We start from the raw sequence: 23000 nt of genomic DNA, 5'->3' as shown, positions 1-23000 counted from the left end.
CATTACCAGTTATGAGCACAAATGATTAAATATAAAAGTCAATAAATCACTAAGCCGGTAACTACGGTGTGGAGCGCGTAAACACGTACATTTACCTGAACTATGATGAGTTTTTCAGACGGGTCTTCGGTGTTGCTCAGCTCTTCTCCGAAACACAGAGTGACGCCGCACTGAGGAGGCTCGCCGCCGTTTAAACGGAAGTGGTCCAGTTCTGATTATTAAGAAACAAAATGAGTTAAATACATAATTAATGTTACTGTACTGAGATTAGACTAGATGTAGTTTAAGGCCACATATAAATTCACTGGTTTGAGGTTGGACTCTGGATGTAGACGAGCTATTCAGGATTGCAACTCAATATTATTTAATTATTGTTTAATATCTCAGTTATTTTGTCTGAGAAATGCCAGAAAACAGAGAACAATAGCTGCTGTAATTGAAGGTGGGGTCGTTAAATTCCTTATTTTATATAACTAACAGTCCAAATGCACAAATATATTTAGTTTGTGACCATATCTGACAAACAATTCTTTGGAAAAATGGCTGAAAATAGTGGCCAATTAATTTTCTGTCCATAAACCAATAGATTAAATGAACCAATCCTTTTGTTTGTAGTTGAAATATGTGAAATAATTTATAATAAATTGTTTGTTTTTTTACTTTTCTTTGAAATCTAATTCAAACTGCAAACTTTATAGCTTTAATTAAAATGTAATTAATCAAATAAACGTGTTTTAAACTTAATTTAATCCAGACTAAATCCCACACATCCAGTCAGGTGAAGGTTCAGTGAGCCGGGGATCGAACTCACGTTGCTTGAAGGCGTCTTTACTGAAGAGCATCACCGGCTGCGTGTTTCTCTCCAGCTTGTGCAGGTCCGGCGTGGTGGTGTGCGGCCCCGTCCAGAAGACCCGCCCCTGGCAGAACCGCTTGCCGTAGACTCCCTGCGCCGTGGCGGTCAGCAGCACCCCTTTCTCCATGAAGGGCAGCAGGGTGAACAGGGCCTGCAGCTCCCCGCCGGCCGGCAGCGCTGAGGGCGGCTCCGGCAGCGGGACGCGCGTGAACGAGCCCTTGAGGACGGCCGGCATCGGCGGAACGGGAGAGGAGGGCAAGTACATTATCCTGACGTCGCTGCTCTGGATTTGACGTTTTAGAACCTCCTGTCCTAAATAATGAACCACCACATTGAAGGAGTCCTGATCTGGAGAGACAGAGACACAGACGAGGGAGGATTAAAGCACGAGGAGACAAGACAAGCCAAAAACATTCAAAACAAAATGCATTAACTTGGGATTTATAGGTCGTAGCGGCTCAGTTATAAAGCTAGAGTGAAGATACTGGTATCATATGAAATTAGAAAACCTGATGAATCCATCGGTACCAACCATGTCAGACTAGCTCGTCAAGAAGGAGGTTAAATAATGCTCCAAACTTGCGCTATATTTTGGCGAGGAAAAACTATCATGTCCATTTTCAAATGTCAGAAAAATGTCCAAAAAGTCCCAAAAATGTTAAAAAAAAGTTCCAAATAGTCTACAAAAATGTCCGAAAAAAAAAAAATAGTCTGAAAAAAGTCAGAATAATATCCAATAAAAAGTCTGAAAATCGTAAAAAGAAAAAAGTCAGAAAAATACTAGCTTTTCATGAAGGAGGTTAAATAACGCTCCAAACTTATGCTAAATTTTGGCGAGGAAAAACTGTCATGTCCATTTTCCAAGGGGTCCCTTGACCTCTGACCTCCAGATCAGTGAATGTAAATGGGTTCTATGGGTACCCACGAGTCTCCCCTTTACAGACATGCCCACTTTATGATAATCACATGCAGTTTGGGGCAAGTCATAGTCAAGTCAGCACACTGACACACTGACAGCTGTTGTTGCCTGTTGGGCTGCAGTTTGCCATGTTATGATTGGAGCATATTGTTTATGCTAAATGCAGTACCTGTGAGGGTTTCTGGATCAATATCTGTCATTGTTCTGTGTTGTTAATTGATTTACAATAATAAATATATGCATACATTTGCATAAAGCAGCATATTTGTCCACTCCCATGTTGATAAGAGTATTAAATACTTGATAAATCTCCCTTTAAGGAGAATGGTGATGAATATTTGAATGGATTGACAGCCCTGTTTTCAGTTTATTACCTGCTGTCGGAACAGTAACGCTCTCCTCGATCCGCACGTCCAACCTGAACTCATCGACCACTGCAGAGCGAGAGAGAGGGAGACATAAAGAGTGATGGATCAGCTGGTTGTTTCAGATTAATGGGATAAATACTGGATGTAAACAAGGAAACAATATCATGCAATCAAGATACCGTAACTGATTTGAACTGCAGCGGTGATGCAATAAGCTTTCCTGGTTTGTCGAAGGGCTGATGGCGCAACTTTGTGTGAGTTTCAGTTTTAGTCAGATTTTGGATGGGCGTAATTGAGAAACTGTCGTTCTCCAGCAGAACTCTAGCTGGTGAAATCATCGAATCGTCTCTTTGCTTCTTTACTCTTTGAGAGGGAGCGGGTCCTCTTCACGGAGTCCGTCATGTTTCTACAGTAGCCCAGAACGGACAAACCAAACTCTGGTTCTAGAGAGACATTAGTGTTTTTACTTGAAGGCCACCGTAGTTCTCTGACACACGTGTGAATCTGTGGTAAGGTGAGCCTCAGAGTGTTAAACCGTGGTACTGCCAGCCGCCGTCTGACTTCCGTTGCTCCTAAAATAGTGTTATTATGGTATGGATGGCCTCTGAGTGAGGTCAACGCCGTTACCACGGTTTTGCTCTCTTTGGCTCACGTTACCTCAGTCTCAGCTGGTTGCAATCTGCAACCACACCTCTAGATGTCACTAAATCCTTCACACTGTTCCTTTAAGTTGTCCTGATGGACTCTGTTCTGGACTCTGTGACTGCTGTAGTGTAACAACAGAAGAAGTCAACTCACCCTCCGTCTGTATGGCGGCGGTGTGCTGAGCGGGTTCTTCTGTCTGGGCGGGGATGTCACTCCACCTCAGAGCATCTTCAACACACTGACAATCACAAAGTTTGTTTGTTTAAAGTCAAGATTGATTTAAAGTTGATTTAATGTTCAATAGTAACTATTACTGGATATGTCGCCACTACATTTTGTTGCAGACGTTCACGTTCCTCACGAGTGATGTCACAATACCAGACATTTAGCAGTCGATACCAACACCAGTGAAATTCAACAGTTCTCGATACCAGTTTGTTACTACGGTAAAAAACTAAATTAAACAATAAACACCATCTACTTCAAGAGCCACTCCTTTATTATCGTTTGCAGACTGTTTTTTGTTCAGAAGTTAAACGTGTCATAATTCTCTCTCTATTATCTATTTTATATTGATGTGAAAACATCTTCAAAACATCTGGATTAAATCAAGTTTCTCACCAAAAACTACATTTTTTACGAGCAGCTGCACGTTTCTACTCTGAGTCTAAAAAATATAAAGAAAAAATATAAAAGCAATATAAAAATATAAACTTGAGTGAATAAATCTCTGTTTTCTCAATTATTATAAACCAATTTTTAATTATTGTTAATCTAAAATAAAAATATAAATTCAGTGAGTGACTTTAGGTCAAGTTGTTTCCATTAATATAGAAAACTTTAGAGCTGTCAATCAATTAAAATAATTTATTTATTCATTTATCACATTTTTTATCTGTTCAAAATGAACCTTAAAGGGAGATTTATCAAGTATTTAATCCTCTTATCAACATGGGAGTGGACTAATATGCTGCTTTATGCAAATGTTTGTATATATTTATTATTGTAAATCAATTAACACAAAACAATGACAGATATTGTCCAGAAACCCTCACAGGTACTGCATTTAGCATGAAACAATATGCTCACATCATAACATGGCAAACTGCAGCCCAACTGAATTGCGTTAAAGAAATTAGTGCCGTTGAAATGAATTTGCATTAATGCATTATTATCGTGTTAACTTAACTTAGTAGTTAACTTAACCGATAACGTTAAAATTGACCTTTGCCCAAAAAATATTTTTTACTGAATAGAGCCTGAACACATCATAGTGTAAATCAATTACACCTCCTGTTAATTGTAGTATCTTAATCTGTGAAGTATCTCCAGCTGTCAGACACATGTGGTGCATTAAAAAGTACTTTATTTCCCTCTGAGATGTGGTGGAGCAGAAGAAGACAGTAACAGAAAATAGAAATATTCATGTAAAGTAAAAACTCACCAGCTGTGAGGAGACGTCTTCCGTCTTTATCTGTTTGACCGGAACGACATCGCTGCTGTCCGAATCACTGCTGCTGCTGCTCATCCTCCTCCTCCTCTTCTTCATCCTCTTGGCGACTTTAACTCTGCATTTCTTTTCTGGAACCACCACACCTAAACGGAGAATACAAAACGTCAATTATGTGATCAATAAAACACTAAATAACCGATCCCTGTAGGTTTAGGATGCACACACGGATGAAGAAAGAGAGTAGTCATTTGGTCATTGTGCCAGTTAACCAGGTTGACGTTGGCTGAACTTCCCCAGCATCAACTCACTGCCCTGCTGACTCAGCAAAACAGCTGGACTTGTTAAAACAGTCGAGTCACTTGATATGTTATTGCCTTTTGATCCTGTGACTTTAATTAACCGTCAGTGCAGATACAGTTCAGGAAACAAGTGAGTAGATCTCCCCTCGAATTAAAGATTTAAAGCCAGAATAATTAATAAAGAAGGTAAAAAGAATGCACCTAATTAACACCAGTCAGAATCGTACTTTAGCCTTTTCTCACCGGGTCACCATGTTCAGTAAAACATGGTTATGTTTGCAGCTATAAACACACAAAAGTGCCTTACGTAAGTCTTAGACACACAACAGAGAGGAGTTAGAGCTCTGTGATGATATAAAGGGCGGTGCCATCTGCGTTCTTATAATATTATCTTTTATAGTGTTATGAAATGAATGGAAACCACTCAGGTGTCAGCAGAAAGCAGTGACGTAGGTCTAATCAATAAGGTTATGAATAATGGGAACGTTAGCTGTGTTTGGAAATAACTGAAAGGGTTAGTTTGGTTTTCCTTTTTTTTTTTTTTACTTAGTTTTTATTGCAGTTTTAGCAACTTATACGATCATCACATTCTTTCCTGCTGTATTTTCATTTTACAGCTGTCTCTTTGCTTTTACAAGAGGAGAGAGAGGAAACACAAAAACAAAACAAGACTTCATCTTAAACTATCATTTCAATTGAATTCAGAGAAAAAGGGAGAACACATACTTAAACAATCCAAAGAATTAAAATAAAATAAAGTCAAATAAATAAATAAATACATTTAAATAAAAATAACTGTGGTGAAGGGTCGGAGGTCAGGGAGGGTGTGTGTATGTACTACTTCACATTTTTTGAAATAGGGTTGTATGTATAGTTCCGCGCAAAATTACAATTTTTGAATGGAGTCTGGTGGCTTTGAAGAGAGCGATATAACGGCTTCAGTTACTGTCGGAAAGGGCTGTCTGACGGCGAGGTAAAGGGCTGTCTGACGGGGAGGTAAAGGGCTGTCTGACGGCGAGGTAAAGGGCTGTCTGACGGCGAGGTAAAGGGCTGTCTGACGGCGAGGTAAAGGGCTGTCTGACGGCGAGGTAAAGGGCTGTCTGACGGGGAGGTAAAGGGCTGTCTGACGGCGAGGTAAAGGGCTGTCTGACGGCGAGGTAAAGGGCTGTCTGACGGCGAGGTAAAGGACTGTCTGACGGCGAGGTGAAGGGCTGTCTGAAGGCGAGGTAAAGGGCTGTCTGACGGCGAGGTGAAGGGCTGTCTGACGGCGAGGTGAAGGGCTGTCTGACGGCGAGGTGAAGGGCTGTCTGACGGCGAGGTAAAGGGCTGTCTGACGGCGAGGTAAAGGGCTGTCTGACGGCGAGGTGAAGGGCTGTCTGACGGCGAGGTGAAGGGCTGTCTGACGGCGAGGTAAAGGGCTGTCTGACGGCGAGGTGAAGGGCTGTCTGACGGCGAGGTGAAGGGCTGTCTGACGGCGAGGTGAAGGGCTGTCTGACGGCGAGGTAAAGGGCTGTCTGACGGCGAGGTAAAGGACTGTCTGACGGCGAGGTAAAGGGCTGTCTGACGGCGAGGTAAAGGGCTGTCTGACGGCGAGGTAAAGGGCTGTCTGACGGGGAGGTAAAGGGCTGTCTGACGGCGAGGTGAAGGGCTGTCTGAAGGCGAGGTAAAGGGCTGTCTGACGGCGAGGTAAAGGGCTGTCTGACGGGGAGGTAAAGGGCTGTCTGACGGCGAGGTAAAGGGCTGTCTGACGGCGAGGTAAAGGGCTGTCTGACGGCGAGGTAAAGGGCTGTCTGACGGCGAGGTAAAGGGCTGTCTGACGGGGAGGTAAAGGGCTGTCTGACGGCGAGGTAAAGGGCTGTCTGACGGCGAGGTAAAGGGCTGTCTGACGGCGAGGTAAAGGACTGTCTGACGGCGAGGTGAAGGGCTGTCTGAAGGCGAGGTAAAGGGCTGTCTGACGGCGAGGTGAAGGGCTGTCTGACGGCGAGGTGAAGGGCTGTCTGACGGCGAGGTGAAGGGCTGTCTGACGGCGAGGTAAAGGGCTGTCTGACGGCGAGGTCAAGGGCTGTCTGACGGCGAGGTGAAGGGCTGTCTGACGGCGAGGTGAAGGGCTGTCTGACGGCGAGGTAAAGGGCTGTCTGACGGCGAGGTAAAGGCCTGTCTGACGGCGAGGTGAAGGGCTGTCTGACGGCGAGGTAGGTAAAGGGCTGTCTGACGGCGAGGTGAAGGGCTGTCTGACGGCGAGGTAAAGGACTGTCTGACGGCGAGGTGAAGGGCTGTCTGACGGCGAGGTGAAGGGCTGTCTGACGGCGAGGTGAAGGGCTGTCTGACGGCGAGGTGAAGGGCTGTCTGACGGCGAGGTGAAGGGCTGTCTGACGGCGAGGTGAAGGGCTGTCTGACGGCGAGGTGAAGGGCTGTCTGACGGCGAGGTAAAGGGCTGTCTGACGGCGAGGTGAAGGGCTGTCTGACGGCGAGGTGAAGGGCTGTCTGACGGCGAGGTAAAGGGCTGTCTGACGGCGAGGTAAAGGGCTGTCTGACGGCGAGGTAAAGCGGCTGTCTGACGGCGAGGTAAAGCGGCTGTCTGACGGCGAGGTAAAGGGCTGTCTGACGGCGAGGTAAAGCGGCTGTCTGACGGCGAGGTAAAGCGGCTGTCTGACGGCGAGGTAAAGCGGCTGTCTGACGGCGAGGTAAAGCGGCTGTCTGACGGCGAGGTAAAGCGGTTGTGGACGGGAGCAGCAGAAATATGTATTTTTGCCACCTAAAATAACGTTATCTCTCCGTCAGACAGCCCTTTCTGACGGGGAACTGAAGCCGTTATATCGCTCTCTTCGAAGCCACCAGACTCCATTCACAAAAACAGTAATTTTACCTGGTAGAACACGGGAGTTGCTGGTCTACCGCTGCATCCATCGGGTAGTTTGTTTGTGTTATTGCGTGACTTTCTGATCTGAACTAACGTGCAGGTACTCCACCGTCATCTAAGTTACTCTATGTAACAATAATACACTGACTATAAGGACGTATATATATATATATATATATATATATATATACTGTACATGTAGCAGCGTCATCATGCAGAAACCTACATCAGGTCACCATGTGGGAACAAGTTTTTAGAAAAGATCGAAGGGAAAATAGCATTTTGACGCTAAAACATACTTTGACCAAAAGTTAGACTTTGAATACATAATAGTGGACCCACCCTTTAATATTAAAGTGCAGTAGAGAAACTGAATCAATAATGTCGATAGATTTAAATGTGATGATTCACAAGTATCCAACGGCAACGTTTTTAAACACCTTTCAGCTTCTTTTGACTTTAAATGAGCAAAATAAAAAGTATTGAAATCAGTGAAAACAAAAGGAAGCAACCGGGTGAAGAGGTTAAAATCACACTGGCTTTACTCATGAAGCTGCAGACAGATCGTATAATCAAGACGTGCAACTAAAACAAAAAGAGATTTGAGTGTTTTAGAGCACAAAAGAAGAAGAAAAAGAGTGGATGTGATTCAGCGTGGAAAAAAGGAGACGAGGCGTTTTCATAAGTCTAATAACACCAGATGGGGAGTGACGGGGAGGAAAGTCCGTTGCAACACGAGCAGGAGAGGTTTCTAAAGGCACATTGTGTAACCGTTTAATCAGTGTACTTTAACATCAGGCCGGGGTGTGAGTCTGTGTGCTGCATGCAAACATCTCCTCTTTTAGACACACAAGTGACTAAATCTCTGTTTTCTCAATCACTATAACACATTTTAATTATTATTATTAATCTAAAATAAAACAATATGAATTCAGAGAGTGACTTTAGGTCAAGTTGTTTCCATTAATGTTGAAAACTTAGTAACTTCATATGGAAGCATATCATGTAGAGTATTTTATTTATTCATTTTTATCTGTTCTAAATGAACCTTAAAGGGAGATTAGTCAGGTATTTAATCCTCTTATCAACATGGGAGTGGACTAATATGCTGCTTTATGCAAATGTATGTATATATTTATTATTTGAAATAAATGAACAACACAAAACGATGACAGATATTGATCCAGAAACCCTCACAGGTACTGCATTTAGCATAAAACAATATGCTCAAATCATAACATGGCAAACTGCAGCCCAACAGGCAACAACAGCTGTCAGTGTGTCAGTGTGCTGACTTGACTATGACTTGCCCCAAACTGCATGTGATTATCATAAAGTGGGCATGCCTGTAAAGGGGAGACTCGTGGGTACCCATAGAACCCATTCACACATCTGGAGGTCAGAGGTCAAGGGACCCCTTTGAAAATGGACATGACAGTTTTTCCTCGCCAAAATTTAACTTTGGAGCGTTATTTAACCTCCTTCACTACAAGCTAGTATGACATGGTGTGTACCGATGGATTCATCTGGTTTTCTAGTTTCATATGAGACCAGTAGCTTCACTCTAGCTTTAAGACTGAGCTGCTACAACCTCTGAAATTGATTGCATTAATGCAACTAATTGATCATTTAGTCTACAAAACACAAAGAAACTGTGGAACAACTTTGCAGCTCAGAGGGTGGCGTCTAAACAGACGGTTTAAAACATATTCAGTTGGCAAATCATTACTTCATCTCTAAAGGTCTTTACACATAGACAGTGTTTTTTGTGTGATTTATTCACGTCAACATATCTTTTGTTGTTTTTGTCATGAGTACTAAGGGCACGGTCACACATACACGGATACAGGTGAGTGACCGTCACCTGCCGAGGCGATATTCGCCTGAAAGTTCACCAGAGTTGAACTCCAAAACAATTAGAAGACGCAAATGTTTCTTCACCTCTTCGCTCCCATAGAATGGAAGTTTTAATTTCACACGTGTGACCGTCTCCGTGCCTTAACACGTCTTCCTAACTGGACGCAATGTGAACGAGTGAACATCAGATTGTTTTAGGTCTTCTCAAAGACGTCCTAAGCTGCTCCATGCGTCAGCGAACGGGCTGAGCGGCGTGCCGCTTGTTTGAAAAAACGCTCGCCCTGGCTCTGTTTCTGTGAAGTTTCGTGCACCTCCACTCCAACCTATTTTCAAACACAACTGGAATCTTAATTCAATATTCCCTCAAAATATTTCCCATCAGAATTTAGTTAGTATGTGTTTAATTGTGTATCACGATATATAATATATAAATGTCCGAAAAAAAAGATCTGAAAAAAGTCTGAAAAAAAGATCTGAAAAAAGGTCCCAAAAAAAGTCTGAAAAATGTCTGAAAAAAAAGTTTGAAAAGAAAGATCTGAAAAAAGGTCCCAAAAAAAGTCTGAAAAAAAGTCTGAAAAAAAAGATCTAAAAAAAGATCTGAAAAAAAAGTCTGAAAACAAAAATCTGAAAAATTCTGAAAAAAAAGTCTGAAAAAAAAATCTGAAAAAGTCTGAAAAAAAAGTCTGAAAAAAAAGTCTGAAAAAGTCTGAAAAAAAAGATCTGAAAAAAAGTCTGAAAAATGTCTGAAAAATGTCTGAAAAAAAAGTTTGAAAAGAAAGATCTGAAAAAAGTCTGAAAAAAAGTCTGAAAAAAAAGATCTGAAAAAAAAGTCTGAAAAAAAAAATCTGAAAAGTCTGAAAAAAAAGTCTGAAAAAAAAAATCTGAAAAAGTCTGAAAAAAAAGTCTGAAAAAAAAGATCTGAAAAAGTCTGAAAAAAAAGTCTGAAAAAAAAAATCTGAAAAAGTCTGAAAAAAAGTCTGAAAAAAAAGATCTGAAAAAAAGTCTGAAAAATGTCTGAAAAAAAAGTTTGAAAAGAAAGATCTGAAAAAAGTCTGAAAAAAAGTCTGAAAAAAAAAATCTGAAAAATTCTGAAAAAAAGTCTGAAAAAAAAGATCTGAAAAAAAGTCTGAAAAATGTCTGAAAAAAAAGTTTGAAAAGAAAGATCTGAAAAAAGTCTGAAAAAAAGTCTGAAAAAAAAAATCTGAAAAATTCTGAAAAAAAAGTCTGAAAAAAAAGATCTGAAAAAAAGTCTGAAAAATGTCTGAAAAATGTCTGAAAAAAAAGTTTGAAAAGAAAGATCTGAAAAAAGTCTGAAAAAAAGTCTGAAAAAAAAGATCTAAAAAAAGATCTAAAAAAAAATCTGAAAAAAGTCTGAAAAAAAAGTCTGAAAAAAAAAATCTGAAAAAGTCTGAAAAAAAAGATCTGAAAAAGTCTGAAAAAAAGTCTGAAAAAAAAAGATCTGAAAAAAGTCTGAAAAATGTCTGAAAAAAAAGTTTGAAAAGAAAGATCTGAAAAAAGTCTGAAAAAAAGTCTGAAAAAAAAAATCTGAAAAAGTCTGAAAAAAAAGTCTGAAAAAAAAGTCTGAAAAAAAGTCTGAAAAAAAAGATCTGAAAAAAAGTCTGAAAAATGTCTGAAAAAAAAGTTTGAAAAGAAAGATCTGAAAAAAGTCTGAAAAAAAGATCTAAAAAAATGTCTGAAAAAAAAGATCTGAAAAAAGTCTGAAAAAAAAAATCTGAAAAGTCTGAAAAAAAAATCTGAAAAAAGTCTGAAAAAAAAGTCTGAAAAAAAGTCTGAAAAAAAAAATCTGAAAAAGTCTGAAAAAAAAGTCTGAAAAAAAAGATCTAAAAAAAAGATCTGAAAAATGTCGGACAAAAAAAGTCATATTGAATTATCGGCCAGCGCGACTTAAAACCACTGATTTGTGGACTTTGATTGTGTCTTTATACAGTTTGCACGCCAGCTCTGGTCATGTTCTGGATCTGGACGGTGCTTGGACGAAGGAGACGTTGACATCAACTGAAAGGTAAGTTTGCTTTCTCATCACGCGAAGCTGCCGTGTGACATTCACGTTTCATTATAAATGAATCTGTCTAGTAGTGAAATCACACTTTCTCAGAGCTTCAAGCGTCTTGTTTTGTTCGACCAACAGTCAACAAACTCTGATGGTGCGTTCACACGCGGCGCGATTACATACAAAGTTGATGCAAAGAGGCGAAGAAAAGGAGTCTATGTTTTGCATATTCTGTTCGTGATGATGTTTTGAGTTTACTCAAACGACCTCATGTTTTAGCAACAGTGGAGAGTCTGTTTGGAGCAGATCAACTGACTGAAACACTTAATATGTAACTCACCACAAGCCAAATTAAAACAGCGTTCTCCTCTTTTGCTTGCCTGAAATCTTAATTTCCACCCCCCCCCGGTGTAGCAGGAAGTCTGTAAATCTAAGTAGTGTGTGTGAGGTGTGTTTGAGGCTCACCCTGCTCGCTGATGGGCACCAGGCGGTAGACCTTGTAGGGCTCCGAGATGTCCAGCTGGGCTCGCTCCATCACCTCCGTGAACTCTGGACTCTTGTTGAGGGCGCAGCGCAGACGGGTCTTCCAGGAGGCCGGGTTGTCCAGATCCCCGTCCGTCAGCTTGCCTTTATACTCGGCCCACGCCTGCGGAGGACAGGAGAGGTCATGAAAAAGGTCAACCTCCGCTTCAGTTTTTATGCCGTTTCAGAGACTCTAAAAACGCATCTTGACCTTGAAGATGGCGCCGTCCTCGTCTTTACGGAAGTCCTGTTTCCCTGCGTGTTTCCACGGGATGCGGAACATGGTTTTGTCGTCGTCGTCCCACATCAGCCCAGCGTATTTCCCACTGCTGACCTGCAGCAGCCAAACACACACAACAACGGAGTTTAATTACAATTAATACAATTTATACTTAATTATAATACTCCCCTAAACAAATATATCTATACTATAAGGCAGTAAAGATGCAAATATAACATTATCAATAAATATCAGGTCTAACTTGCCGATTAATCTATCAACAGAAAATTAATCCATTTTGATAATTAGTTATTTAATTGTTCTAGTTTCTAAAAGGTGAGGATTTGCTGCTGTTTGCATTGTAAACTGAATATTTTACTGTATTTTTAAAAAATATATAATTTCACATTTTATACACCAATAAACTAATCCGGAAAATAATTTGGCAGATTAGTTGATAATGAAATGAATCAACCCTTCAGGTTTTCTATCAATAAAACTACTTAGTTACTTTAAAAATCAACATTTTCTGCACACAAAAACATGAAAACATAAAATCACAGCTGAAACCGTTAATTAGATGACAATTAATATTCTGTTAATCGAATCATAAAAGTAATTTTTTCATACAGAAATATTTCATGGTTGCTGATTTTCCATCTAATAATGTTAATGTGTTAATAATAATATTATGTTGTTAATGTATTAATAATAATGTTATGTTGTTAATGTATTAATAATAATATTAATGTATTAATAATAATGTTAATGATGTTAATGTTTTTGTAATAATGTAGAGGTTTGTTTAATGTCACTAGAGAGCATGTTGTGACTATCTTTCCCTTTCCTTTCTCCTCCCTCCCTTCCTCTCTTCCTCAACCCCTCCCTCATCTCCCTCACACACACACACACACACACACACACACACACACACACACACACACACACACCTGTTCGACGATCCACGAGCGCAGTCTGCGCGTGGAGCGTATTCTCCCTGCAGCCATGACTCCTGAAAGACTGAAAACACCAGACACACACACAGAGACACACAGACAGACACACACAGACAGACACACACAGAGACACACACAGAGAGACACACACAGAGACACACACACAAAGACACACAGACAGACACACACAGACAATAAACAAGCATTAGATCCATGTTACAACACGCCTCCTCCTCGGACACTTCAATAACACTTTATTCATAAGAAGTATCTGCACAAACAACAACACAATAAACAACATCATAAACAACACACACACACACACACACACACACACACACACACACACACATTATAAATAACACACACACACACACACACACATCATAAACAACACACACACACACACACACACACACATTATAAATAACACACACACACACACACACACATCATAAACAACACACACACACACATCATATACAACACACACACACACACACATCATAAACAACACACACACACGCACACACACATCATATACAACACACACACACACACACACACATACATTATAAATAACGCACACACACACTCACACATCATATACAACACACACACACACATCATAAACAACACACATACACACACACACACACACACACACACACACACATCATTTACAACACACACACACACATCATAAACAACACACACACACACACACACACCATATACAACACACACACACACACACACACACACACACACATCATTTACAACACACACACACACACACACACACACATCATTTACAACACACACACACACACACACACACACAGACATCATAAACAACACACTCATGATAAAGCAGCATCAGATATCAGCTCCATGTCGCAACAGGCTCCTCCTCCTCTGACACTTCAATAACACTTTATTCATAATCAATATCTGCACAAACAACAACAACAACACAATAAAATAAAACATAACATCTAAATGTCTAAACGTTTATTTGATTAAATGAATATATCGATTTAAGACTCGTGTTCAGTTTGATCTCCAGTCGAGACGATAATCAAGATCTCTCTAAACAGAACCTGTCATCCTGAGTTTAGTGAGTGTGGTCGCAGGAACAGAGTCACAGTGAGCTGTAGCTGTTACTGTCTAAAGGTTGGTAATGTTGTATTTAAATATAGATGTTAAGGTGTTAGTTTAAGGAAGTAGAGTTTAGTAGCTGTTACAGGTTGGTAATGTTGTATTTAAATATAGATGTTAAGGTGTTAGTTTAAGGAAGTAGAGTTGAGTTTCGTTTACCTCGGTTCTGTTTCCTCCGCGGCGGCTGCAGACTGAGTGTGTTGTATATGAGTGTGTGTGTGTGTGCGTGTTTCTGCCTCCTCTCAGCAGACGAGCCTTTTCCCAGAAGTCACGTGACTTTAAGGAAGTGATGTGAGTGTTGGCCGCCAGGGGGCGACAACGGACGCACACACACACACACACACACGCACACACGCACACGCACACACACACATCATAATAATGTTAATAATTTAAATGTATTAGTAATAATGTTAATAATGTTAATTTATTAATCATAATGTTAACGTATCAGTAATAATGTTAATAATAATGTATTAGTAATAATGTCAATAATGTTAAGATATTAGTAATAATTTTAATGTATTAGTATTAATGTTAATAATGTTAAATTATTAATGATAATGTAAATGCATTAGTAATAATAATGTTAATGTTTTAGTAATAATGTTTATATATTATTTTTTTAGTAATAATGTTAATGTTAATGTTGAGGTTTTGACTAAACTAACATTGTGAAGGTGTCACTTTGGGCTCTGGGTCATTGTGATGAACATTTCTCACTACTTTTACAAAGTACAGTACTTGAGTAAATGTACTTAGTTACATTCCACCACTGCTCTTAATGTCTTTATTTTCCATATTTAATTATTAATTAAATTATGCCATAGCTTATCTCTTTTATGTTATTGGGCTGTAGTGGTGGAAAGTACATTTACTTTGTACTTTTGTACAATTTTGAGGTACTTGTACTTCACTTGAGTATTTTCATTTTTTACTGATCACATAATTGACGTTTAGTATTTTGAGTTTAGGTGTGGTGGTTCCTGAAAAGAAATGCAGAGTTAAAGTCACCAAGAGGAGGATGAGGATGAGGAAGTGGAAGAGGAAGAGGAGCAGCGATGTCATTCAGGTCAAGCAGATAAAGACGGAAGACGCCGCCTCACAGCTGGTGAGTTTTTACTTTACTTGAATATTTCTATTTTCTGCTACGGTCTACGTCTACTCCACTACATCTCAGAGGGAAATACTGTACTTTTTAATGCTTACTTTGCAGATTTAGATCATTAAAACTAATAAATGATGTATTATTATAGATTAAACTACCCAGCAGTATATAAAGTCATTAAAATGAGCTCCACCTTTAAAGTGATTAACACATTAATGCACCAATAATTATAATCCAATATTCTGATATGGGACATTCTGCATCATGAATAATTTAACTTTTTGTACTTTAAGTAATATTTTCAATGCAGGACTTTTGGAAAAAAAAAATATATATTTAATCTCAGTGAGGCCTTTTCAGTTAAATATTGGATAAATACAATAAAATAAATGTTTTTGCGAGATAAGATTAGATCAGGAAATTCTTGTGCCAGAGATTACTCAAAATTACGACAAGTCAAGTGTATAAAATAAAAAGTACTATTTCTAGCACCAGTGCCCGGTAGAATAACAATAAACTAGGATACATTTAGTAAAATAAAATAAGTAAAATCAAAAAGATAATACAAATTACATAAATAAAATAAAATTTAAGTTAAATAAAAAAAACAGAAACAGAATATTCCTGTAATCTCTAATATTCAAAGGATTTTAAACACCTTTTTGCCTTATTTCAGGGTTATTAATATAAAAATAATACCCATTAATTCATCCTATTACATTCAGTCTATTAAGTAATTACTTTGTCGTGTTTCTGATAATTAAAGTTCCTCAACTACTATTTTTTGCTTTAATATTAACGCCCACGATCCTCCTAATATTCCCTTAAAGGAGTTTTCCTGTAATTAAAATAGCTGATATTATTATATAATATTAATATAATATATATAATATTTTGTGATATTTTTAAGGACAAAGTAATAAATAATTCAATAGTAATTTTAAAACAAATGTAGATGAGTACAAAGTACATTTCATTCTGAATTGTATCAGAGTTTAAGTATTAAGTAGTAGAAAATGTAAATACTCAAATACAAGTACCACACAATCCTTAAGTACAGTACTTAATAGTTAATATTAATGCATTCCACCACTGCTCCATGCAGTGTAAAAGTACACCAACAAGTATTTAACAAAAACTTTAATAAACTGTATTAGCAATAATGTTGATAAGGTTAATATATTAGGAATAATGTTAATAATGTTAACACATTAGCAATATAAAATGATGTATATAACGTTAATGTATTAGTATTAGTAATGTTATTAATGTTAATGCATTAGCAATATAACGTTAATTATTAGTAATATTGTAAATGTATTAGTAAAATGTTAATAATTTTAACAGTAATAATGTTGATGTATCAGGAATATAACGTTAATTATTAATAATGTTAATAATTTTAACAATAATGTTAATGTACTGGTAATATAACGCAAATGTATTAGTAATAATATTAATAATGTTAACATATTAGCAATAATGTTTATAATGTTAAAGTATTAGTAATAATAATAATGTTAAGGTATTAGTAATAATAATGTTAATATATTAGTAATAAACTGTGTTAAGTGTTACATAAAATAATAAAAGACATCAAATGATTTTAGAGAAAAATATAACGGGTTGATTTAATGGACTTTTAATAATGAGTTCATCCACGTTTCAGAATAATCAGATTATTTATTAATTCATCCATCATATATATATAAAGCCAAACTGACAGCAGAAAATCTAAACAGTCTGATAAAATATCTTTACTTTTACCCCTTAAACTTAATTTCTCTGTATTTATTTATATCATTTGACCCCATATTGCTACATTCCTGTGAGATAGACATTATAAAACATACATTTCCAAAGAGAAGCTTTTTTTTTCAATCAATGATCGATCGATCATAAAACTGAGATGAGAATCACAAATAAACCAACAGATTCATTCCATCGTGATCAGTTTATCAAGATGATCAACAAGGACAGAAGGCGTTGAACCTTCAACTGTGAGAACTAAAAAACAGACAGAAATCAACTTGAGTGAACTTCCGTGTTCGATGAAGCGACTTTAAGATGATTTCTGGAGGCCGCTGACGTTCTATCAGGAACCTTTCATTTGTTTCGAGGAACTTTCTCTCCAAGAGGGACCTCCATTAGTTTCTGTAGGTAAAAAAACAAACAGACGTCGAGTCCTTAATCTTAAACATTACAGAATAAAACAACATACATGACCGTATGTATAAAGACATTGCACTGAAATTCACAAGAAAATCTACATATTAGGGAGGTCAGAGGTCAGAGGTCAAGGGACCCCTTTGAAAGTGACCATGACAGTTTTTCTTCGACAAAATTTAGCATAAGTTTGGAGCGTTATTTAACCTCCTTCACTACAAGCTGGTATTTTTCTGACTTTTTTCAATTTTCAGACTTTTTATTGGACATTATTCTGACTTTTTTTTTTTTTTTTACATTTTCTGACATTTTTCTGACTTTTTTTAGACTATTTGGAACTTTTTTAAACGTTTTGGGGACTTTCTTTCGACTTTTTTCAGATTTTTTTTTTCTGAAATTTTTAAGACATTTTTCAAATTTTTGGACATTTTTCTGACTTTTGTTCAGATATTTTTCAAATTTTTTGGGATATTTTGACTTTTTTTTAGACTATTTGGAACTTTTTAAAACATTTTTGGGACTTTCTTTCGACATTTTTCAGATTTTGTTTTCTGACATTTTTCTGACTTTTGTTCAGACATTTTTCTGACATTTTTTTGGACAAAAGCCCTCACACATTCACATATCTGGAGGTCAGAGGACCCCTTTGAAAATGGACATGACAGTTTTTCCTCACCAAATTTAGCGTAAGTTTGGAGCGTTATTTAACCTCCTTCATTACAAGCTAGTATGACATGGTAGCCTGAAACAACCTCCCAAAGATCGATTGTGTTAATGCGTTAACGCGTTAACGCGTTATCGCATTCACTTTGACAGCCCTAATAGATACACAGAAAAAGTGTCACTGAAAATGTTAGGAAGTAAATCTAATATGTATAGTGTGACCTGACATTAGAATTACTGTTTTGTTGACTAAAGAGGACGACTGCTTTCTTCATTGCATTTAACATTTCTGCTTTCTTTTGAAGGTACCGTGAAAAGAGACAGAAGAGTAGGTGCAAAGATCCTCGGCTGCAATAAACCAGATTAGTGGCTTGCTAAAGAGCATCTTGCCAGTGTGGCGAGAGAGAGAGAGGCGGGGGGGGAAGGGGCCAGGATCCCTGCAGCCCCCAGAGCCGCACAATCAAAACCAAATGTATCTGACCTTGAGAAGTCGAGCGTGGTAAACGTTGTCGTCCTCGCTCTCTCCTCTCTGCGTGTCCACCTGGTACCTCTCAGAGGCCCGGGTCAGCTCGTTGGCCTCGTAGAGGGGAGAGGGGTCCAGAGAGTGGGCGTTTATCAGACTCACCAGGTACTCCCTGTAGTGCTTCCTGCACAAACACAGACCCTTTGTTAAAGACTACACTTAGAAATGTGTTAGGGTTAGCAGGCACACTGTCTCCTGACTTTTTTTCGACATACATACTATAACTTCTTTTCCATAAAATATTTCGACATACGATACTATGACTTTTTTTCTTGAAATTTTTTGACAAACTATACTATGACTTTTTTTCCATAAAAAATTTCGACATAGTATTCATTGACTTTTTTTCATAACATTTTTCGACATTCTATACTATGACTTTTTTTTACATAAAATGTTTCGACATGACTTTTTTTGACATACTATATACATTTTTATTTTTTTACCATACTATGAGAATGAGAGAATGAACTATTAGAATATCTACAGCAGTCAGACACTCACTCGCAGAGTCCAGCTTGTCCCGGCTGTGTTTGGAGGCCACACGGTGAATCAATCTGCTGACCTGCTTCATCTTTCTGCTCCATCACACAACAAGCTTCTGTGTTACAGAGGAGAGAACAAAGTCAAATGATCGGCAAAATCCACACTTTTAAAGAAAAAAAGAAAATACATACTCATGGATTTAGAGATTAAAATGTTTACTTTCATGTTAAATTGTTTTAGAAAAGTTTCTCAAAAACGTTGCCATCAAATCTAGATTTCAACTTTATGAATTCAGTTAACTAAATCTTATTCAACTTTTCTCTGGATTCCAGGTTTTTCCAGGAATTCCAGGATGTGTTTGAAGCCTGAGGCAATAAAAGGAAGTATTTAAATATCATATTTTCTATTTCTTTTCTTCCTGAATGTGATGAGACAGAGTTAGATGAGTTTTACCAGATTGAGTTCCATTAGAAGGATCTGTGTTGAACTCCACACCGCTCCTCTGAGGAGAGAAAAAGAAAATGAAGAACAGTTACATTAATTTACCATTACGCAATCGATCTTACGGAGGTCGTAGCGGGTTCAGCTTCAAAGTTAGAGTGAAGATACTGGTATCATATGAAACTAGAAAACCTGATGAATCCATCGGTACCAACCATGTCATACTAGCTTGTTGCAAAGGAGGTTAAATAACGCTCCAAACTTACACTAAATTGACATGCACACGTTATGATAATCACATGCAGTTTGGGGCAAGTCATAGTCAAGTCAGCACACTGACACACTGACAGCTGTTGTTGCCTGTTGGGCTATTTATCTTTGTATTAATTTAGTTATTTATCTACTCTTCTGTTTAATTTTCCCTTTTATTTATTTTTATATTTATTTTTAATAACTTTTAAATTAATTTATTTTTGCATTTATTGCATGTAGAAATATAAATACAAATGTTCAAAGAAATGTATTAAGAAAAGAATAAATAAAGTTTGGGGAAATAAATAAGGGGTGAAATGCAAAGGGAAAATCGTGCATAAGTAAATAAATAAATGCAGCAATAAATACACACATTTAAAAATATAAAATAAATAAAAAAATGAATGCAAAAATAAATTTAAAAATAGCCTGTTGCGAAGGAGGTTAAATAACGCTCCAAACATGTGCTAAATTTTGGCGAGGAAAAACTGTTTGGGGCAAATCATAGTCAAGTCAGCACACTGACACACTGACAGCTGTTGTTTATGCTAAATGCAGTACCTGCGAGGGTTTCTGGACAATATCTGTCATTGTTTTGTGTTGTTGATTGATTTACAATAATAAATATATACATATATTTACATAAAGCAGCATATTTGTCCACTCCGATATTGATAAGAGGATTAAATACTTGACAAATCTCCCTTTAAGGTTCATTTTGAACAGATAAAAAACTGTGCGATTAATCACGATTAAATATTTGAATCGATTGACAGCCATAATTCAAAGCATAATTTACCGTAAAGGTATTTGATGACTGTACATTCACAATAGTGGTGGTCTTTCTAATCACAAAATAATCAACAATCCAACTTTGTCCTTATTATTATTAACCATTCCAACAATAAAAAAATACAGCTATTATGACAAAACATGAGACAAAACAAACCTGTAGCAGGGCCTGTAATCTGGGCGGCTCCCAGTCTCTGAGGTAGAAGAGACAGTCCCGGGGGTGATGAGCATGTAGACCGGTGTAACCGCACTGAGGCGTCTTACAAACCGTCTGCAAGAGAGAACAAAACAAATACAGCAAATACAACAAATACAAGTCGTAGTCAAGTCAGCACGTTGACACACTGACACACTGAAACACTGACAACTGTTGGGCTGCAGTTTGACATCTTATGATTTGAGCATATTGTTTAATGCTAAAATTTATGCTGAAATTTCCATATGTCAGAAGGTCAGAAACCTTCAGAACCTCTCTCTGGATTACCTCACCTTGTGGTAGGGGTTGTTGCAGCCGCTGCAGAACTGGTACCGGCACTGGAAGCAGCTGAAGTGTATGCAGCCGCCTTTCGTCAGAGCGTACTGGAACCTGCAGCTAGGACAGGCTGCAAGAGGACACCACATACTGGTAAATCTATTTATTCCAAACTATTTAACCAGTGATAACTAAGTACATTTACTCAAGTACTGTACTTAAAGTTTGGATTTGGAAAGAGAGATAGCTGGTTGCTCTTGTGAATTCAACTGTAAGGCAAAAAGGTATCGGGTGCTCTTCGGAAAACAGAGAAAAAAAATCAATCCAGGCACTCAAAAATACTAAACATGTGGCAACGAGGAAGGAAATATATTAAAAAGCCTGGAAACACTTCATTTCACAGGTCCGCAAATTTCATGGTAATTAGGTGATAATTAGTAAGTAACCTTTTTGGAATTTGTTTGCCAAATTACCCCGATATTTACTTCAAAAGTTATTACTTTATTATAAACATTATTTAATAATTATATGCTGAAATAGCATATAATGGTTAAAATAGGGCCCTTAGGCTTGAGAAGCGGCTGCTCTTCATCGGAGGTGGAAAACTAATAGAAGACTCTTCTGATCAGACACAAATCGCACCATTGTGTGAATCAGGCGCTGTTCAGACAGCTCTAGGTGCGTCTGTTCACACCTGGTATTAACATGCGTCCTCAGTGATCGGATCACAAGTGGACAGCTCTTAGTGCGTCTGTTCACACCTGGTATTAGAATGCATCTCCAGTGACCACTCGTGATCCGATCTCACTTCCCCGCTCTATTTGCAAATAAACACGTAGTTAACACACGGCGAATAGAGCAGATGTTGTGACGTAATATTATAGGCATGTCAGCAGTAATATCCTACATATTTGTGAATTCTGGTACATTATATTAACATCAAAATAAAAGGTTATTGTCCCGGCGGTCCCCGGGGACCTCCGCGACACCAGCAACGCTGCTTTTGCCAGACAACAGCCTGTAGGGGTGCAGCGCTTCAGAGAGCGGGGAGGACAGAGAACAGGCGGGTGGTCGGGTGTCAACTCCGTGCAAAGCAGTAGAACAAAAACACCGACACATCTCCGGCAGTATGATAATAATGCACTACGTGTTCCTAGTCTGATAGTCTGTAGATATGTAGCCTATAAACAAGATATATTTTAATAAAATACAGTTGTACTGACAGGATCCAGTCGAGCACAGAGGCCGTTTCCATGCTGACAAGCGCCCGTTCTGCCTGTTTATTCACCTGAGGGGCGCGGTGATCCCGTGGATCCCAGCTGGACATCACCACCTCTGAATGTGGTCTGAAAGATCCGATCTCAATGAGGACGCATGTTTATACCAGGTCTGAACAGGGCCTTACTGTCTACACAAATGTAACCTGGTAGCTAATCAATTCAGGGAGTTACCCTGGACTTCTAACCCCCAAAAGGCTCAACTACACCACACTGTCAACCAGCATTTTAAGTTCCTAGGTTAAATAGATTTCGAGTTCTGCTCCGGAAACGAAAGTGTGAACGCGAACGGACGGACACGCGGAGCGCTATATACGCCCAACTACGTTGTCGTGGGGGTTTAATAATAATAAAAGGAAAGTGTTTTAAATTCAGTGACAACAATGAGAAAAGGACATAAATAAACAGCGTGGCGGTCGAGCGGTGAGGTAAGAAAGCAGAAATGAAACTTGTGGTTAAAGTTCGTGTCCTCACTGATGCCGTTGTCTCTCAGGAAGCCGGCCAGGCCCTGCCTCTGGTACTCTGGGTCGTTCTCCCTCTTCCACTGCTGGAACTGCTCGCAGGACAGATCCTGGTGCTGGGCCTCCCACTGAGACCAGAGGGGAGCGAGTTAACAAGAGAGGACCTCCCGCACAGTTCACTCATGTTTCTCAAGGCTGAATTCCTAAACCGTGTGAGGCCTTTCATCATCTGTTA

General features: G+C 38.5%; 2 protein-coding genes and 1 long non-coding RNA gene across 5 annotated transcripts in view; 1 reads left to right on the top strand and 2 right to left on the bottom strand.

Annotated features, from left to right (window-relative positions):
• Positions 1–14375, bottom strand: part of irf9 (interferon regulatory factor 9) — an 18205-nt gene extending 3830 nt beyond the window's left edge. Inside the window, exons 1-9 of one of the 3 annotated variants that reach the window (XM_037756539.1) lie at positions 14284–14375; positions 12958–13027; positions 11999–12121; positions 11731–11911; positions 4230–4381; positions 2939–3023; positions 2147–2206; positions 812–1201; positions 90–211 (exon numbers count right to left, since the gene is read on the bottom strand). In XM_037756539.1, coding sequence (XP_037612467.1) covers positions 90–211; positions 812–1201; positions 2147–2206; positions 2939–3023; positions 4230–4381; positions 11731–11911; positions 11999–12121; positions 12958–13014 — 1170 coding nt within the window. In that variant the 5' untranslated portion in view covers positions 13015–13027; positions 14284–14375. The remainder of the gene's footprint in view (positions 1–89; positions 212–811; positions 1202–2146; positions 2207–2938; positions 3024–4229; positions 4382–11730; positions 11912–11998; positions 12122–12957; positions 13028–14283) is intronic. The other 2 variants (XM_037756540.1, XM_037756541.1) reach the window with 2 other exon arrangements.
• Positions 14116–19456, top strand: LOC119480392. The gene is made up of 4 exons (XR_005204908.1): positions 14116–14139; positions 14213–14415; positions 15119–15235; positions 18367–19456. It is a non-coding gene; the product is annotated as an uncharacterized LOC119480392 (long non-coding RNA).
• LOC119480377 (E3 ubiquitin-protein ligase RNF31-like) overlaps positions 16893–23000 on the bottom strand; it is a 26725-nt gene continuing 20617 nt past the window's right edge. The window contains exons 18-24 of the mRNA XM_037756533.1: positions 22779–22893; positions 21045–21157; positions 20713–20826; positions 19524–19572; positions 19089–19185; positions 18543–18708; positions 16893–17386 (exon numbers count right to left, since the gene is read on the bottom strand). Coding sequence (XP_037612461.1) covers positions 17339–17386; positions 18543–18708; positions 19089–19185; positions 19524–19572; positions 20713–20826; positions 21045–21157; positions 22779–22893 — 702 coding nt within the window. The 3' untranslated portion in view covers positions 16893–17338. The remainder of the gene's footprint in view (positions 17387–18542; positions 18709–19088; positions 19186–19523; positions 19573–20712; positions 20827–21044; positions 21158–22778; positions 22894–23000) is intronic.

Source organism: Sebastes umbrosus, chromosome 21 (genome assembly GCF_015220745.1).
Source record: "Sebastes umbrosus isolate fSebUmb1 chromosome 21, fSebUmb1.pri, whole genome shotgun sequence".
In the NCBI taxonomy this organism is placed as follows: Eukaryota; Metazoa; Chordata; class Actinopteri; order Perciformes; family Sebastidae; genus Sebastes; species Sebastes umbrosus.
Note: the sequence above shows the minus strand (reverse complement) of the source record. Positions and strands in the feature narration are given on the sequence as shown.